This window comes from Babylonia areolata, chromosome 3 (genome assembly GCF_041734735.1).
Source record: "Babylonia areolata isolate BAREFJ2019XMU chromosome 3, ASM4173473v1, whole genome shotgun sequence".
Taxonomy (NCBI): Eukaryota; Metazoa; Mollusca; class Gastropoda; order Neogastropoda; family Buccinidae; genus Babylonia; species Babylonia areolata.
This window is the reverse complement of record NC_134878.1, coordinates 34881199-34901773: the sequence shown is the minus strand read 5'-3', so window position 1 is coordinate 34901773 and position 20575 is coordinate 34881199. Positions and strand designations below refer to the sequence as shown.

The window sequence follows — 20575 nt, the reverse complement described above, 5'->3', positions numbered from 1 at the left end:
CACACACACACACACACACACACACACACACACACAAAAGTGACAAACACTGACACGCGCGCGTGCGCACGCATACCACACACGCACACACACACGTGACACGCACACTACACACACACACACATACACACACACACACACACACACACACACACACACACACTGACACACACACACACACACACACACACACACACACACACACACACACACGCACACACGCACACATACACATACACAGACATGCACACACCGCACATGCGTCAACCTGTAATTATTCCGTCGATCCTTTTCCTCCTCGACGAATAATTATGGGGGTTATTATTGGCTAACTTGAAATGACACCTGGGGGTGGTCCAGTTGGAAACAGCGCTGTAATTATGAAAAATGCCAGGCGACAGAAAGCTGACCACCAGACTCCAATGGCAGTCAACAACCAGTGTGTTGTCACCAAACACACTGGGCAGTCTGGGTCCATGCCAGCTGCTCCAGCTCCAAACCAGCGACGCAGGAGACGCTGACGCAGACGGAAGCGCCACAGCACCACACCTGATGCTGTGATCCCACAGGTGTCACCTTCACCTGTACTCAACCTCACACAGCAGAGAGGCAGCCAATGACCACCACCTGCTGTCACGCCGACTGACCCGTCCCCACGGTCCTGCCATGTCAACAAAGTGTCAGACTCTGACACTGACACTGACAGTGGGGTGTGGCTGATCAGTCCCATGCCAAGGCCCAGGACATCAGCCCTGCAGGCAGCACCAGAGCCGCCTCTACTACCACCAGCTCCCACCCCTAGGCGATCTCTACACCTGACGACGAAGCCCGAGTAACAGGATCCAAATCTGGTGTTCCTTACGTTGGTCAGTGACTTTGCTTAGTTGCTGTCTCACTTGAAATTTGAGGAGACAAGATAGGTTAATGATGGACAATGTGTGGGACTGATTGTTCTCTTGTTTTTTTGTAATTGAGCAGTTGAAATTTTCAAAGATTGACTTTACCCCCACAAGCAAAGCTGTTGAATGCTCATTCATTTTGGTTGATCAAAGATTGACTTTTTTTCCCAAGCAAAGCTGTTGAATGCTCACTCATTTTTGGTTGATAATTGCATCAAATTGTATTGCTGACACTGTTCACTGAACTGCGAATATGTTTTATTGGTGCTAATGAGTTGGTCAAAAAGAAGAGAGAGACAGAGAAAAAAATGACTTAAAGGAAACGTTTGTTAAAAATGACAACTCATTTCTAGTCTTCGTTGGGCCGCTTCAGGTACCTCATCTTGAGGAATCTAGTTTCAGGTTCTCTCCAGTCAATATGGATGTAAAGCTGATGAAAAGGAATTATATGTTTATACAACTACTTTCCCACAGTCAGTGTATAACATGCCGATATACATTTCAGAAAGTTAACATTGCTGGAACTTATTTTGTTATATTGGGAACACTGTCAATACAACAGCTCCTCTTATAACCATTTCTGGTTTTGGCTTTGGGGGTTTGCATTTAAAATAATGCCCCTCAAGAGCATTTGACTAGAGTCTACCCACTGGATTGCCGTGTGCATTTTAAGTATATACTGAACTTTAAGGGCTACATTTAAAATGATGCCCCTTTAAGAATTCAGTGTGGGCAAACCGTTTTGCCATGACGTGGGTTATACATTTTGTGAAAATCTGACTCTGAGGGTTCACGCTCAAGATAACGTTCCTCGAGGGTTACTGATTACTGTTTGAGATTTTAATGGATTTTGCATTTTTCCGATTTTTGTAACTCAGTATCTTGGGATTTGCACTTAAGATAATGTTTTGTGTATTCGTTGGTTTGAATGGGTGTATTAGTGCATGATTTAGGCCCCTTTTATGTAGTCATGAGAAGTGCCAGCGAGGACGCCTGAGTAACTTGATTAAAGCCACAGAAAGGCTGGTGGTGGAGGGAGGGGGTGAGAGGAGTGGGGGGCGGTGGGTGGGTGGGGGGTGGGGGGTGGGGGGGTAATTTCCAACCAGATGTGTTCGATCTTGACAAGCCACTATGACTGGGCGTCATTCGAGGCTAGCCCAGAATGACCCCGGGGTAAAACCCAGCTGCAGGGAGTAGTTTGGTGCTGTTACACCGGCTATATGCTGTAAACCGCACTGTTTACAAAATAGCACGTACATACTTTCTCTCTCTCTCTCTCTCTCTCTCTCTCTCTCTCTCTATATATATATATATATATATATGTATGTATGTATGTATATTATTATATATTATTATACATTATAGGAATCTGGTGTTTTTGCTTTTTCTTTCTAAAGCTATGGATCAGTCTGCACACCATAACCGGCCTACTTGAAATTGAAACTGAAACTGCTTTTCTGTCATGCGGTGTGCCAGTCTTGGACAAGTAATATCTGGCGGAGCCTATCCCTCTCCATACTATTCTTGTTGGTATAGTAGCGGGGCGCCAAAGGCCCAAATATCAGGCGAATACTGGGCCCGGGTAACAAGACTGAATTAAAAACACATGGTAAGAAGAACAGGCCGAAATGGGGGAGCTGTTTGTGCTTGAGTGGAGCCGGACCCTCGGAATTCCGACTGAAAAACATATTGTGTTGCATAGTCACTTTGCGTGCTTGCCTTTGCGTGGCCCTCGTGAGAAGGTCATGGCCTATGTGTGTGTATGAATGAGAGACAGACAGACACACAAACATCCGGCACAGACACAGACACAGACCGGGCACACACACACACACACACACACACACACACACACACACACGGCACACTGACACACATAGAGTTCTTAATTTATGAAGTTGAGCTAACTGTGAAACTGATTTTGAATTTGAGTTGAGATGTATGATCTTACTCTAAATGTGCTAATTTTACTGGTGTGATTGCCTGATTCTATGTCTGTAATTGATGCTCTAATGCCTCATTTGCTTACAACTTGGTCAGTGTGGTTTACAGCTTGATATTGTTTTATTATTGACTTCAGCACCATATTTGTTTGTTCGTTGTGCAGGTGTTATAAATTTTACAAAAAGGACTGGATGCATAGGTGCGTGCATACAGGTGGTGTGTGTGTGTGTGTGTGTGTGTGTGTGTGTGTGTTAGATAGTAGAATGGTGATAAATGTTATCAGTTTTGCTTTGATATGACTTTGTTATGTGTGATTTTGTTACATAATTATGAGTATGCCATCTTGTTTGTTTGTTTTGCTTGTAATCTGCATGCATCACAGATGTCACTACACTTAATAGAATTGTCTTAATAAGATAATAAAGGTATTCTAATTCTGGTTCTGATTCTGCGAGTGTGGCTGACGCTATTGGGTCGTCAGTATTGCGTTGAGGCTTACGTCAGTTATTACATGTCTGCACTGCAGGACTGCTGATGTCACCGCCTGACGTCAGGTCCACAACAACTGAATTATTAGTCTGGCTGTCCCCACCCCTACCCCACACCCCGGCCTCGGCCCCTTTCCGCCGTTCCACCTTTTCCTTCTTTCTTTCCTCGAGTCAGTCTTGTCTTCCTATATGTCGTATGTAGGCTACGCTTGCGTTGGCCAACAAGCGTGCGTCATGATCATAATGATGACACTGTCGATAGTAATGACTCAGTAGCTCCACTGTAACGTATTGATCCTAATCACGACCCAGGTTATGATGATGATGATGATGGTGACTGATTGATTAACAAGCGTATGCCGGCGCGCCTGGTGTGTTTTTGTTATTCCAGAGTTGAAGCATAGCCTTTTACGGCCACTGGGGCAGTAAATTCGTATCCATTGTTTCCCGCAGAGCTTGGCAGGGCCCAGCCCTGTCCTTCCGCGTTTTCACCTTCCCCGGCCGGTCAGGTACCCGAGTTCACACCCGGGTGTATAGCGGTGTGAGGCGAGAGGTCGGAAACTCCTTTTCCAAGGGCCCAAACACAAGCCGACTCCGGGCCTCAAACCCTGCATGACCATTGGCGAACACTGGATCGGAGGTCAAAACCCTGACAACGACGGTGCTTTGATCGTTGTATTACATTGCATTGTACTGTATCTATCATATTGTATTTCTCTGTGTGTGATTCGGGTTACTCTCCACGTGGAAAGTCGCTACAATGGCAGCCCCCACCCCCCTTTTTCCCCTCTTGTCCAGTCTGCAAGTGATCACTACCAACTCAAAGTGGATTTTTCTCCACAATTTTGCCAGGAACAACTCTCTTGCTGCCATAGGTTATTCAACGTGTGCTGAATGCATGCTCAGTAAACAGGGGATCTATCCGAATGACTGTTGTCCAGACCACCAATCAGATAAAGTGGTTTGAGGGGAAGAAAATCCTGGTGAGTGTGGAATTCGATCCCGCACACTCACATTCTAGCCGGACGCGTTACCACCAAACCCCCAACCTCAGCCTGTACCCAGGCTTTACATTAGACGCATTACGGACCAGCCGTGCAGAAGCGTAAGTGGCCGTACCTGTGCAGTCAGTCACGTAGGCCTATGACCCGAGGAAACCACGAGCGTTCTCTGTGACCTATGCAGCACGAGCCCCCACCTGCCTCTGGCAACTGATGTGTTTTGTGGTCAGCCTGTATCACTGTACGATTCCGGCGAATGTTACCAAAACAACAACTTAAACACGAGACAATCAGACACATGCATGCACACTAACGAACTGACACACAGATGCAACACACACACAAGAGCGCACACGCACTCGCACACGTACACACACATATACACACAATAACGCACTGCATGCACGCATGCACGCGCGCATACACGCACACGGCGGAACGCAAAACAGCGTGCGCTGAAAAGGCCTTCCTGTGATTGCCACGCCAGTGAAAGAAGCGAGAGATCAGATCAGAATAGTCACGCACTCGCCTTTCCCTTTTTTTTTCATCACTCCACAGTGTGTACTGGTCTGAGTGCTATTTGCCTGATTCCATCAACCACGATGGCTGCTGTGTATGATAATTATATAGGAAAATATTTAGTGTTGTGTTTTGTGTGTGATGTTACTGTGCCGGTGTACGTGCACGAAAATCAGTGTTTGAGTGTTCGGTTGGAGGTCTGTGTTGGGTTGTGCAGTTTTCATTTTCACTTTCAAACGCATATTTTACACGTAGTCAGGTTTTACGTGACCATGTACAGCGCAAATGAGAATTTTTACATGGACATGTACTAAATAAATTGTTGTTGTTGTTAATGCAGTTATTATTATGACTATTATTTTTGTTGTTTTTGCTTGATGCAGATGTGGTGCAAGGTATGTCAATGGGTCAGTCCACATGCTTTGACGCCTCCTTGAAACTGACCTATGAAAATGATACCATGAGACGGTTGGTTGTTCCCGCCTGCGTACATGTTGTATGTGTACACGGTCCCACAGCAAGTGTTCTTTAAAAAATGTTGTTAAAAAAAGAAAAAGAAAAAAAGAATCAGGAAACAAAATGTTTGGCGCCGAACTGTGGCGATGTTGCTGTCCCCAGGGAGAACAGCCTTGGTTTTTCGCAGAGAAATCTGTGATGAGACGGAGTTAACACAACCACAACAACATTGACTAATCTATGCTTGAATGCGTAATCGTTTACAATCGCGTTTGCATGAAAAGTGCGCAACATACATATTTAGATGTAGGAAGCATATCTATGCGTGTGATATTTTACTTTGCATTTTCGTCATCGAATAAAATTGCCTTTTCCAAAAGAAAAGCAAATCTCTCTCTCTCTCTCTCTCTCTCTCTCTCTCTGAGTTCCAGAGGGGTGAATACTGTATCAGTATTCTGTTGTTGTGATTTATTCATAGCAAGCAAGCTGTGTGTATGGCACTTGCACCCACAATATACAGGTCGGTTATCTCATATTAAAATTCTTGGAGTTCTCTCGGCTTTGAGTTCTCTCTTCAGTTTTTTTTGTTTTTTTTTAGGCAGAACGGTACAGAAGTTTCATTTCACAAACATCACTCGTTTATTTGACCCACAGAAACATGAAAGTCGCTGCCCAACAATCGTGTTTGTCAATTTTGTACAATTTATCGAAGACAGAAAGACTTTATGAAGACGAGAAAGTTCGAAATGTTGACACACAACTTTCGATTCGAAAAACAGTCGTTTCAGGGTGAACAAAAATATAATAATATATGTAAGTATTGTTACCGCACACACACACACACACACACACACACACACACAACTATTCCCCTTGCACTTTCGGTTTCTTTGATCTTCAACAGGATTTTCACGTGAGTCATGAAGGTTTTGCCTCTCGTGTTCAAACTAGGCGAACAATTTGAGAAAAACAATCTAAAAAATGTACTGTGACGTATAATGTTCTCTGTGTAGATTGTCTGGCGAGTCTGAAAACATAGTTTTACAGACAACAAATTGTCATAATTATTCGTATTCACACTGCCCATCAAGCAAACATAATTATCAAATTAACTGAGAAACAGACAGCCCGACAGGGTGATAAGGAGGAGAAAAGTGTATCAAAAACAAAACTCAATGTTCACATACTCACAGTCACACGCACGCACACAAATATCACTGACACAGCACATGATCAGAATAGGGTTTTAAATCAGTCATCAAAATCCCAAGCAATCTGTTTCCGCTCCATCTATTTTGTCAGAGAGACAGACGGACAGACAAGACAGGCAGAGACAGACCGAGGGAGGAATGGGGGGAGGAGGGAAATAAAGGAAAAATAGTTTTTTTGCTTTTTTTTTGTTTGTTTGTTTTGTTGTTGTTGTTGTTTGTTTGGTTGGGTTTTTTTTGTGTGTGTGTGTTGTTGTTGTTGTTGTTTTTTTTTTACACAGTTAAAGTAATTTCTCAAGTAAGGCAACAATCTGCTCACAGACAAAAAAGTTTTCTAACAATGGTCTTCGATGTTGAAAAGGCATACGATCAAGTTTGGCATAAACAAGCTGATTACCGTCTGCTTAACTGGAAACACGGACAATAATATAAAGTGCTTTCTTATCACATAGAGCAGCAGGTTAGAATGGGAACATCACACTTAACATCCAGGAATCTTGACTTCTGGATTTCCACAAGGTTCAGTCATAGCACCCATCATTTTAAATATCATTCTACAGGATCTTCATGATGCAGTGTCAACTGAATAATGTTATTCTGGTCGAATATGTAGATTTGCATTTGGATGAATGCAACTTTAACAAGTCAACACTCCAAAGAACGTCAAGACTGCAATCGGAGATAATACCAGTCTGATTTCGACAGCCTTGAGTTACATATGTTTAAAAATTGGTTGTCCTTGTCCACTATAAAAACAAGTATGATGCAGTTTAACCCCGGGAGCAACTAAATTAAATTATCAACTTTTGAACTAGTACTTGAATGACCATTAGAAAACCGACACTGTGTCCATTTATTAAAAAAAAAAAAAAAAGAAAGAAGTTTTTCCTTCATCAAAACTGACGTGGAGTCTTCATTTTGATTATGTTTGCAAAAACAAGAAAAACGTTTGTATCTTTTTACAACTATTGGTAGTCTGCCCTGTGGAATGGATGTAAGTGCTTTAATTCACCAGTCTGAGTACATTTCGGATCAAGACTATAGAAGTTTACGTTTGTGCACCAATATATTCATTTCAAAAAGTTACAAAGTCCAGACTGTAAAACTTCCACTTAGTGGACATAGTCACGCTGGGATTCTACCACTCGACGAATATCGAGAACTTGCAACATCAAAATTAATTTTGTAGTAAGAAATAGCAAAAAAAAAAAAAAAAAAAAAAAAAAAAAAAAAAAAAATCACTATGCTGGCAAATAATTGAAAAATAGGTCAAATTATGACTTTCAAAAAAAGGCAAACGACAAAAGCAACATACACTGGTGACTTGATTGAAAGTGTTGAAATCTGTATGAAAAATGTGTCACAGAAACCTGCTTTTGACACTACAGTGATGAGAAAAAAATCAATATTAACAGTATCGGACGCAAAAATATGTGTTCATAAAAAGTATCCATCTTCAGTTTTTTACAGACGGTTCCGTGCTTGGAAAAAAATGAGTGCAGCTTTCTTCATTTCTTCACTAGAATTTCACAAGTAACTTTTTCTTTGAAGTAAGCTGTTCTTGCTAACAACTGTACTAGGTGTTTTAATACCTGCTTTGGATTATCTTCCAGTCACTATATTTAGAGTAGTATTTCCGGCTGACCCCAAATCAGTGTCACAAGCTTCCAATTCATGTAATACAAAAACTCTACCAGATCTTGTTACTGAAACTTATTTACAACACATTCTATCAGCCAAAGACACTAAAAGAATTTAGGTGGAAGAAGCCGGTAGAGCAGCTAAAATGGTACACAAAAATAAAGAATACTTTTGATACAATTACCTACCAGTCAGTTTCTGAATTTTGCAGAATGCTGAAATCATCAAATTTATACCCTACGGAGATAGTGTTTACAACTGGACCAGACGCACATACACACTCACAGTTTCAGACACACACAGACACAGACACACACACACACACGCACGCACGCACACACACTCAAACTTCGGATTGCTGAATTCGACTTTGAGTTAAAACAGTAATAACAATATTAATACTAGTGATAATAACGAGGACGCACAAGCACAATAAAATAAACAAACAAGAGAGGCAAAGCCTTCAAGACTCACTTGTGATACACTTTTTAAAAAAAATCCAAGCTTTTTATGTATTGAGTATAATGCATTTACTGTTATATTTATATTTTTTATATTCTCTAAACTTGGCACTTTGATCTGATATTCGACCCAACAAAAGATCTGTCATTATTTTCATTTTTTGTTCAAACAGGAACTTCTTTTGCTAATCATGGAAGTTTTGTTTATTTCAAACGTTTTGGTGCAGACAGTAAAACAAGGGAAATTACTCTGCTGGGGGACTTAGTTTGATTTAAACTGATCTTTCTCATCTTAAACATTACATTTTGAAATTATACTCAATACATAAAAAGCTTGGATGTTTTTTAAAAAGTGCATCATAAGTGAGTCTTGAAGGCCTTGCCTCTGTTGTTTCAAAACGTAATGTTTAAGATGAGAAAGATCAGTTTAAAGCAAATTAACTCCCCCCTAGCATTACAGAGTAATTTCCCTTTTTTACTAACTGCACCAAAACGTTTGCAAAATAAATAAACTTCCATGCTTAGCAAAAGAAGTTCCTGTTTGAACAAAAAATGATAATAATGACTGCTCTAGCTGTTGGGTCAGAATATCAGATCAAAGTGCCAAGTTTAGAGAATACAAAAAATATAAATATAACAGTAAATGCAGTTTGCATATAATTAGGCTTCATTCTTTATTTTTTTGTGCCCATCCCAGAGGCGCAATGTTGTTTTAAACACGATGACTGGAAAGAACTGAATTTTTCCTATTTTTATGCCAAATTTGGTGTCAACTGACAAAGTAGATAAAGAGAAAATGTCAATGTTAAAGTTTACAACGGACACACAGACACACACACAGGCAACCGAACACCGGGTTAAAACATAGAAAAAAATCCGGAAAAATGGGAAATCTGTCAGTTAAAGCAGGCATTATACAAAGTATGCACGTGTTTCAGCTGAGTAAGCAACGGCTGGTGATAGGGACGTTGTCTCGCTGGACTTAGCAGGGGGGATCGGGGGGTTGGGGGGGGGGGGGATGGATTTCAGGGCATACGAATACTGAACACATTCGAGATTTGTTTTGGGACGGTATGCATCTATTCTGAGAAAAGGAGAGGACTGGGCTCTTCCTTTCTATACCGACCCCAAGACACCGTGGATATGGACTGACTGCTCCAATAGCCGTAAAAAGGCTGCGGAACCTTTAACCATTAACTCTGCAAGAAGTGTAAGCGTTTCAATCAGTGGTATCAACCAGAGCACCAGTCATCGTCATCACCGGGAAAGTGGGACAACTCCAGCAGCACCAGTATCAGAAGCAATGTGGGGCCAGCCTCATTAGACATTGTACATTGTTCTGTTGTTTTTGTTGTTACTATTATTGTATTATATTGTATTGTGCTGTGCTGTGTTGTGCTGTGCTTTGCTGTGCTTCGGTGCGGTGCACTGCACTGTATTGTAATGTATTGTATTACATTTTGTCACAACAGCTTTCTCTGTGGTGAATTCGGTCTGCTCTTCCCGGGGACAACGCCGTGTTGCCAAAGTGCAGTACCACTTTTTTTTCTTTTTTTTTCAGTCTACAGAATTTTACTAGGGACAACCCTTTTTGTTGCCGTGGGTTCTTTCTCGTGCGCTAAGTACACACTGCAAACAGGACCTCGCTTTATCGTCTCATCCCAGTGGCAAGCGCCCAGACCATCACTCAGTTTAACCAGTGGAGGCATGACGTAAAAAGTCTGGTCCGCATCTGGGAATCGAACCCGTGGACACTCGCTTCCAAGTCAGGAGCATTACCACCAGGCCACCGCTCCGCCGCCCGTATCCAGCAGGGCACTCGTCATCGTCGTCAAAGGGGGACAACACTACATTTGCAGCACCAACATCAATAGCAATGTGGTGTCGCTGTATGGTCAACCCTGAGGCTTTATGCATATTGCACATCGTTTTGCTGTTGTTGTTGTGTTGCTGTTGTTGAGTTCCAGTTTCAAGGTGTCAAAGCGTGCGGTCTGAACCTTATACGGTACAGCACATCTGCTTGAAAAACAACTACGGAACAGATACCTGACTAAGTCTTGCGCTTAAAACAAACGCGCTGACCAGGCCTTTGAGAGCCTACCCTAGGTTTGTAATAAGAAAAAGAAAATTAAAAAAAAAGAACTAAACAAAATGAACACATTTAACTGAAATAAAACGAAAGATACGCGGCCACAATGAGTACACTGGGTTCATAAGAGCACTGCGTAAAGAGCACATGGGTTTGCAGGTATGTTTCAGACTTGTACGTTGATGGACTTTGATTTACCATGGTCGGCTGTAATAATGCAGAGTAATTGATTGCCCGAACACAGTCAGTTTCGCGTTAAGCAAAAACAGGCTTTTAAGGTGAGAGGTAAAGCATACCCGTGTCCGTGTAGAATAGATACCAGATATGTCTATGGGGATTCCAGTCAATGTTCTATGATTCAAGATTTTCTGCCAGTGTTTTAGGTTCAGGATTCTAGTCACCATGCAACTGTCTGGCAAGTCATCAGTGGTGCCCCAGCGGTTGGAAACTCGGGACAGAAGAAGAAGAGGAGGAGGAGGACAAGAAGAAGAAGAAGGAGGCGTCAGGGTTGTTGGTGAGCCGTGGTGGCATTATAGATGTGGGTGAAGATCTCTATGAGGGTGCTCAGCCCCAACAGACACCCGCGGTCCGGCCCTTGGTGCACCACCCGGTTCTCCCCCAGCCCCGCGTGGGTCGTGTGGGCAAAGTCCACCATCCGTACATCCACCAGCCCCCCTCCCGCCCCCCAGCACCCACAGCCCCCTCCTCCTGAATGGCCTGTCAGGCTTTCTGTGGTGCTGCTCTGTCCACACTCTGTCGCCGTCTCCTCTATCAACGACATCCCTTTGTGAGGGGAGTTTTCCTTTTCTGTGGATAAGAGAGAAGTATCCGCGCAAGAATTCACTACAGTCCTTTGACCACAACACTCTCCGCAACTTCGTGAGCTATTTCCACTAGAACTTACAACACACTCTCTCGTGGCTTTCTGTTGATGAACAGTGTTGGTATTCTGAATGGAGGAGCTTCGGGGTAGTGTGACAGTAGACTGCTGACTGGAGGACACGGACTGCCCGTTCACAACGCTCTCGCTTTGTTTCTGGCACGGCGGCACACAGGTTCCAGAACTGCCGCCGCCGCCGTCCGGATGCTCTGTGGCACGTGACTCGCGTCGCTGCTGGTCCTCTTGGCACGCGGGGCTGGTAGAGTCCTGGAACTGAACCCCCCCATCACCACCACTACCTACAGAGGTCAGATCATCATTATCATGATCACACGAGTCACAGCGGTCCGCGCGTGGAAGATTCGGGTCCAGGTTTTCAGCTACCTGTGTTTTCTTCAGTCTTTCACAGTCGGGGTTGTCAAAGCCACGATATTGGTTCCGAAGTCCACAAGGACTGTTTACTGAATCGAATTCCTGAGCACCGTTTGCTGACACCGTTGGACGTGTCTCCAACGGAGCGCCATGCTTGCACTTGCCTGTAGCGCCCTCCCACCCGTCGTACACCACCAGCAAGGAGCTGGAGTAAAACCGAAAGGAGGACAGGTCCGACACGGCCGCCTTCAGCCTCTGCAGCTTCAGCAACAGCAGCGGGATCAGCTCTCGCCGGACGTGACGTCCGTTGAACAGGAAGTGACGCATGGCTTCCCGGAAGTCGTTCTCGCGCATGCGTCGACCTTCTGTTTTGTCCACGGTGATGTACTGACCTGTGGCTGACTGGAACACCTGTCAGACATGAAAATGGTGTGTTCTTCTCAGGAGTGGGGCCCCCTCTCCCCAAATGTTAGCTTTCGAACGGGAAAAAATCATGACTGACAAGCAGTGATGTTACACGCATGAAAGGGGTTCTGCGTCTGCGCGTGCGCAATCGTGTGTGTGCGTGCGTGCGTGCGTGCGTGCGTGTGTGTGTGTGTGTGTGTGTGTGTGTGTGTGTGTGCGTGTGTACTTTCGTGAGTTCCTGAATGCCTGCATGTGCACGTTCGCGGCATGTTTTCGTTCACATGTGCGTGCGTGCATGCGCGTGTTTGTATGTGTGCATGTACCAGTATGTATTCGCGATTGTGTATTATGAGTTCATATCTCAACTATATACGATTGTATAGATATGTACCTATGTATACATGGGTATATATCTGTCTCTGTCTATTTACGTGATACAATAAAATGGCACTTTATCAATCTCTCTCAGGGGAGATTTTAATGTCTGCTCAGACATACACCAACAACCACATAATCGTTGTGATAAGAACGTACGGACTTAAACTCACATACATAAAAAAATGAACTGCATAAATATTTCGCTTTTTTCACGACATAAACAAACACGCGTGCGCACACGCACAACCCACCTCACACACATGCACACGCAATCACGTACGCACACGCACACATGCGCGCGCACACACATACACACACAGGCGCGCGCGCGCACACACGCATGGAGGGAAAATGGACTATTCTTTTCACGTCCAAAAGACTTGTGTTTTTGCAATATTTCGCCACCTTCCTCAATTCAGGCAAAGGTGCATGAATCTAGTTGAGATACAGCTTCTTCAGGCTCTCTCTCTCTCTCTCTGTGCCAGAGAAAGATGGATTTATAATGGAGTATCTATGCCTGTAGTGAATGCATACAAATATTTAGGAATTTATTTTATTGCAAGACTTAGTTTTGTGGCAGCATATGGTGACTTAGCCAGTAAAGCCAAAAACACATTGTTGTGTATTCTATAGAAATTTTACAAGCTGAAAAATAATTCCCTGATTACACTTTTAAAGTTATTTGATTCACAAGTTCAACCCATGTTACAATATGGTGCTGAGATATGGGGTTTAGATAATGCAGCATTTCTTTGTGAAAAAGTACATTTGTTTGCGCTCAAGAGATTTTTAGGAGTAGAAATGCGAACAACTAACTATTTTGTATATGGAGAAACAAACAGGTACCCTATTTATATAATTCCTGTATAAGATGTATTAGTTATTGGCTTAAGTTAACGAGAATGCATGAGTCTAGATTACCACACAAATCATATCGAACCTTGCTCGATCTGGATGCACGTGACAAAAACTGGGTTTGGAACATCTGCTGTAAATTGTATATGTTTGGATTTGGTTACGTTTGGTTATTGACGTATAGAGAGTATTGACGAATTTCTTAGAGTGTTCAAAGAAAGGATAGTTGCATGCAGATGGCAGGAATGAGATTTTCATGTCAGTAATAGCGAGAACGCCTGCGAGACTTGGACCCTGACTGCAGACATCGAGAGAAGAATCCAAGCTGTCGAGATGAGATGCTTTCGTAGACTACTTGGCATCTCCTACAGAGACCACATCACTAACACGGAAGTGAAGAACAGAATCAAACAAAGTATTGGACCCTACGAAGACCTTCTGTCCATAGTGAAGAAACGCAAACTTAGGTGGTATGGACACATCTCCCGATCATCTGGTCTTGCCAAAACGTTCCTGCAAGGCACCGTACCAGGAGGCAGAAGGAGAGGACGGCAGAAGAAGAGATGGGAAGACAACATCCAGGGGTGGACAGGCTTGACGCTCGGTGACGCCCTGAGGAAATCAGAAAACCGTGAAGAGTGGAGAGGGGTGGTGGTCAGGTCAGCAGCGGTGCTCCAACGGTCTGAACCCAGACTACGGGAGAGGTGAAGGTGAATAGCGAGAAATTTAATGTTTACAGAACATTTTGCACCGTACCGGATGTCAAAACGTATTTACTTTTAAACATAGATCGACACTTTAAGTATTCAATGGCAAGATTCAGGCTTGGTATTTCAGAAATTGCAGTACATTATTACCGATATTGTATACATAATGCAACTGATCTGAGGTGCAAACTTTGCAACAAGAAGGGAGAAAATGAAATACATTTCGTCCTGAATTATCCTGTCGTGCATGACTAAAGAACAAAATATATAATATCATCCAAATTCTGTAAATTTCCCAGTCAGCATAGATTAGCATTACTCATGGCTTCACGGCATGAACAGACTATTACATACGCAATTGGTCAATTTATTTGTTTAAAGCATTCAGACTTCGATCAACTCTGATGTCTTAGAATACTGAAGTTTATTCTTGATATGACCGCTTTTTCATGTTGTTTTTCTTACATGGTCATGTGTATGTACCCCTTCATGAGGGGCAATGGCCTATAAATTAATAAATTATCCGTATCCGTATCCCCCCCCCCCCCCATGGGCCCCACTCCTCTCTCTCTCTCTTTCTGTACATTTTTTTTTCTCTGGCTGAAAGTGAAGACTTCGAGCATTTGCCAAATGAATCCCCTGTTTTTTCAAAACAAAAATGTCTGAGAGTGAAGCAGAAGAAGAAGAAGAAGACGCGAGAAAGAGAACAAACATCCCAAGCCAGCACCAACATCACACCACACCTTCATGCCACAGAGGCGGACCCCCAGAAGAGCGGACGTGGAGTTGCGGCACTTGGACACCTGGTAACGGACCTTGTGGGAGGGAGCATCGTCCCCGTGCTGCCGGGTGCCCAGCTTGAGGTCCAGGACGCAGGGCCTGTGCTGTCCCGACACCAGGTTCTCCAGCAATAGGAAGTCTGCCAGTTCGCCTCGGTCAAGGTCACACTTTTATTTATTTCTTATTTTTAAATTTTATTATTATTATTATTTTTTTTTTTTTTTTGACAAACTTCACAAACTTCGTGGTACGTTGCTGTTGTTGTGTGGATAAATGTTTGGTTTAGTTAATCAATTTATTTATTCTTTTATTTATTCTTTCAATTCATTTATGAGTTCATTTATTTATCCATTTATTTGTTTGTTTATTGTTTACGCAGAACCGTCGACGGAGAACTCAATCCTGAAGTACACCTGGGGTACCATTCAGAAATTGGTCCAAAGTAGTCAATAGTTGTGTTTCTTCGTTGCTGCCCTACATGCAAGTAAGTAAGTAAGTAAGTAAGTAAGTAAGTAAGTAAGTAAGTAAGTAAGTAAGTAAGTATCTATCTATCTATCTATCTATCTATCTAATTGTTTTGCTTTGTTTTATTTGTTGTTTTTTTTATCTCTCTGTATAACATTTCATCACTTATTGTTTTTAACGTCTGTTTTTGTTATCAGCTAACGTGTCAACACTTTCTATTTTAGAGATGATAAAGTAGGCCTATATTGTATTTCCTGTCTTGTGAGGTCATCGTATCCAGCGATCGATACTTTGCTGGGTGTTCTACTTCGTAATCGTGGTGTGTATATGTTTGAAAAGGAAACGTGAAACATACGAAACACACATGAACTCGCGCACATTCACACACACATGCACTCAAATACACGTAGGCCTATGCATGGAAATTCGTACACACACACACACACACACACACACACACACACACACACGTACGAGCGCGCGACTTTTTTTTTTTTTTTTTTTGACAATGTTGCTCATTGTCCAAACTGCATCAGGACTACTGATGTAAAAGTAACCTAGGCTCGCTTTGTCTCTGCCTGTCTGTCTGTTTGCAAACCTGTAACTGAAGTTTATCGAGTTAGCATTTAAGCATTTTTGTCCTTAATGTGATTCTCGTACATTGTTTCTATAGCATGGTGGTGGTAGTGGATGACTTGTGCGATGCGTTTGTTTAAAGTGAAGAGGAGTTGCGCAACGTCGACCTCACTCTCTCGTCCGGGCCCACCAATTTCTATAGCATACACCACATATGAATGTCTGTCACTGGAGAAAACAAAGAATTTTGTTCTCTGTGTTCTTTAACATCCCCAATACAAAGTCATCCCACTGGGGGACGCATTTATTGGTGTGTCCTGTGACACTGAGGCGGAATAGCGTGCGGTATGATTAGACTATCCCCCAATCTATTGAATCTAACGTCGACTTTTTTTTCAGGCATTTACGCATCCTCAAGTATTTTCAATCTCTGTTTTCTTTAATATTGTATCTTTTTTTCTGATCAGACATACAAAGCAATAATTTCACGCACCCGAAAGAAAAGCACACTCTTTAATTCTTCTTCTCCTTCTTCTTAATATTATAAAATGGTCAAAACAGTCCATGTATCATCAAACTTTCCAGATGTCCAAAAGCGCGTTTCTCGAAGCTAGGTTCTCGGTGTTATATATATATATATATATATATATATATATATATATATATATATATATATATATAAAATTTATTTCGTGCATTTCTTGAACGAAATGACAGAATCATCATTTTTTCATGGTACACAGTATATCTGTAGGACTCGGGAACTTACAATACAATGATGATCTATATGGAAAATTGTATAACCTTACACCCTACCCCTGTTTTTCTTCTGGTCCCAAAGCATTAATGCGACACACGACTCATTTTGTCTGGAACGGTCCCTGCAGTGACGTATCAGAGAATTATCCGTTCAGAGCTGAACAGACAATTCATCACTGTCCTGGTGACAAGATGGCTAATCTCAGTTTATGAAAAAGAGACTGAATGTGTGTGTGTATGTGGGGAGGAGGGGGCCCGGGGGGGGGGGGGGGGGGGGGGGGGGGGGGGGGGGTCGCGGGTGGAGGGTGGTTGGGTGGGTGTGGGTGTGTCTTGTAATTATGTGCGCGCGTGTGGGTGTGTGTGTGGGGGTGTCTGTGTGCGCTACCCCAGCTCCCCTCAACCAGCCTTCCTCCACCACCATCACCACTCTCTCCAATCCCATATATGAGATTGATTTTTTTCCCTGTCTGTACATGTTTTTCCTGTTTTATCAAATATTTCATACACTGTTAATGCAGTCGGAACGGACGCACCTGTTGCTGCCGCGGATGTATATAGCATACAAAAAAGACAACAGGAGCCGACAAAAGCAGCAGGTCTACCCAGTATTTCGGCTTCTGGCCTTCTTCAGGGGACTCCAGTGTCAAATCATGGGATACGAGGGGACAAGTCAAAGTCAACACAAGGTAATCTAAAATCATATGTGAAAAAGATCTCCCCATCCTAGTTACTACAGTCTCACAACCAGCCCTACCTCTCACTCGCTCTTCGCTTTCTTACATTTCCTATTCCCAGTCTATCTCTCTCTCTCTATCTAATGTTAACTCCCCACTTTTAATGCCACGTATTTAGCCGCTGTATTCCGAAGTGATTATACCTGGCACAAACAAGTTACAGATCCACGAAAACGCAATACATTGAAGAAAAAACCTCACTAACATGCATGGGTACGCATTACAAAATCAAACGCACACACATAAATACTTTAAGTAAAACAACCCCCATCGGCTTTCGACTGCGTTTTATCCATATTCATTGACATGTGGATAGACATCGATAATCTATTCGTGATGGCATACTTCTGAAAGGAGGCTGCTAGAGAGAGAATTGTGCGTATGCCTCACCACTTACTGCAAAATGTCCACGTATGACCACCAAATCAGCATATCTTCTTCATCAAGCTCGCACTACGCATGTGCGTTTTGAAATCTTTTTTCCCCGGTGTCAGTTTCCATTCAACGCAAAACTTCAGAAATCATTTTGAGAGATAATCCGCTGCGTGTGTTTTCACGGATTCCGACAATGAGTCCCCTTTTTATGTTCGTGCTGAATATAGAGTGCTGCGAGAGGTCAGTTCGAACTGGCTGGGGCATCACAGTCAGTGATTTTATTAGTACAAAACTCTAGTAAACCTCACACTCATTTCTGACCGTGAGCTCCGGCGTTGCAGAAACAAGACGTGAGCCTCATTATGAAGGCTTTGCCTCTTGAGTGTGGTTTGTCATTTTCCGGTGTGGCTGCATGTGCATTGACGACTGCTAGCACACTGAATCTAAATTTACTTTGAGAAATGAGCTATGCAAATACCATTCATCATTACATTATAAATATTATTACTATTTTCACGATCACTACTATCATCATCACATCATTGTCATTGTTTCAATAATTACTATGATAAAAAACATAATAATCATAATATTATTATTACTGCTAGTAGTAGTAGTAGTAGTAGTAGTAGTAGTAGTAGTACACAAAAAGCTAGACAGAAGACAAAGGATACGATAAACGTTGTCGTGTCCCTGTCGCTTGGCCACTTTGTTCAAGAGACGTTGGGTGGTTAGAGGATGCTTCACTCCCCCCTTCCTCCTCCTGCCCTCTTCCTCCTCTTCCTCTTCCTCCTTGACGTCGGTCTGGGGGCCGTTCAGAGGTATGTCCACCACTCCTGGAACACACACACACACACACACACACACACACACACACACACACACAGACAGAGAGAGAGAGAGAAAGAAAACTACATTATCACAATATCACTGTTGCTTTCAAAATACTTCTATTCATGTGCATAATCAAGCACACTTTTCACATCCACACACACATCCTGTGACAAGCTTGATTTTAAGTGATGTGCGCGCGCGACACACACACACACACACACACACACACACACACACACACACACACACAGAGGCGAGCGCTTACATTCCGGTTTTTGTTTCTTTGTATTTTCAGATAGCGTAGGCCTCGTTCTTAAAACGAAAATGGTCGCCCTGTGCATCAACTCTGGGAGGGGTGACATGCTTGGGAGAATGAAGTATTTCTGCTGAATTCGCTTTTATACCGATCTGACCTAAACACTGTCCCATCCTTAGGCGTACACATACACACGAATTCATGCTATTACAGACAAGTGCCCATTCACACACACACACACACGTACGCACGCACGCACACGCACACACACACACACACACACACACACACACACACACTACCTCTGTACTGCGGCACAAAGGGCCTGAGCACGTCCGGCAGGGTCTGGTACACCCTCAGCTCTCTCTCGATCAGAGACTTGCAGATGGTGTCCGCGTCATAGCGAAACACCAGCGACTGGCCCGCCACCTGGTGGGGAAACGGCTCCAGCACGTGCGTCGACATCTCTTCCCTCTGCCGTCTGCGTTGTCTGTCTCTCCTTCTCTCCCCTGATCCTATTATTTAACACATTGCAGGCAAACTGATCACAGAATGCGTCGACATCACAGGAATATTATTATGACGGGATGCGTTGACACCAGAGAAATGCGTGGTTGTGATGGAATGACATAACTAAAATCACAGGACTATGGAGATATAAAGAATAAAATAGATTATTTCAGAAAAGAAGGCTGACGCCTGCGTTAATTCGTGAAGTCAGAACTGGATTCACCGCACAAAAGGCTGCAGTTAATTAAGCGTCACTAGGCTGATTACCATAGCTGTCACTGGGTTCCTTTATATAACACATTAATTTTGGTGCCAGGCTCTATGGCGGTCCATTAACTGACTTCAGATGTGTGCTGTTGTTTTTTATATACGTACCGGTCCTGTTTTTGACTTCACTCCAGGTTCTATATACCGGTCCTTTCACCGATTTCACTTCGGGTTGTTCATACCGGTCCTTCCACCAGGTTCTATGTACCGGTCCTTTCACTGACTTCACTCCAGGTTCTATATACCGGTCCTTTTTTCTTTTTCTTTTTTTACTGACTTCACTTCGGGTTCCAAATACAGGCCCTTTTACTGACAACTCCAAGTTCTATATGCCGGTTCTTTTACTGACTTCACTCAAGGTTCTATATGCTGGTCCCTTTACTGACTTCACTCAAGGTTCTATATGCTGGTCCCTTTACTGACTTCACTCAAGGTTCTATATGCTGGTCCCTTTACTGACTTCACTCAAGGTTCTATATGTTGGTCCCTTTACTGACTTCACTCAAGGTTCTATATGCTGGTCCCTTTACTGACTTCACTCAAGGTTCTATATGCTGGTCCCTTTACTGACTTCACTCAAGGTTCTATATGCTGGTCCCTTTACTGACTTCACTCAAGGTTCTATATGTTGGTCCCTTTACTGACTTCACTCAAGGTTCTATATGCTGGTCCCTTTACTGACTTCACTCAAGGTTCTATATGCTGGTCCCTTTACT

At 43.0% G+C, this 20575-nt stretch overlaps 1 protein-coding gene across 3 annotated transcripts in view; it reads right to left on the bottom strand.

The window, feature by feature from the left end:
- Positions 1–5788: 5788 nt before the first annotated feature.
- The window catches only part of LOC143279964 (uncharacterized), a 42560-nt gene continuing 27773 nt past the window's right edge, over positions 5789–20575 (bottom strand). For all 3 annotated transcript variants that reach the window (XM_076584352.1, XM_076584350.1, XM_076584351.1), the window contains exons 2-5: positions 19385–19597; positions 18667–18828; positions 15047–15222; positions 5789–12369 (exon numbers count right to left, since the gene is read on the bottom strand). In XM_076584352.1, the coding sequence (XP_076440467.1) occupies positions 11209–12369; positions 15047–15222; positions 18667–18828; positions 19385–19547 (1662 nt within the window). In that variant the 5' untranslated portion in view covers positions 19548–19597 and the 3' untranslated portion in view covers positions 5789–11208. The remainder of the gene's footprint in view (positions 12370–15046; positions 15223–18666; positions 18829–19384; positions 19598–20575) is intronic.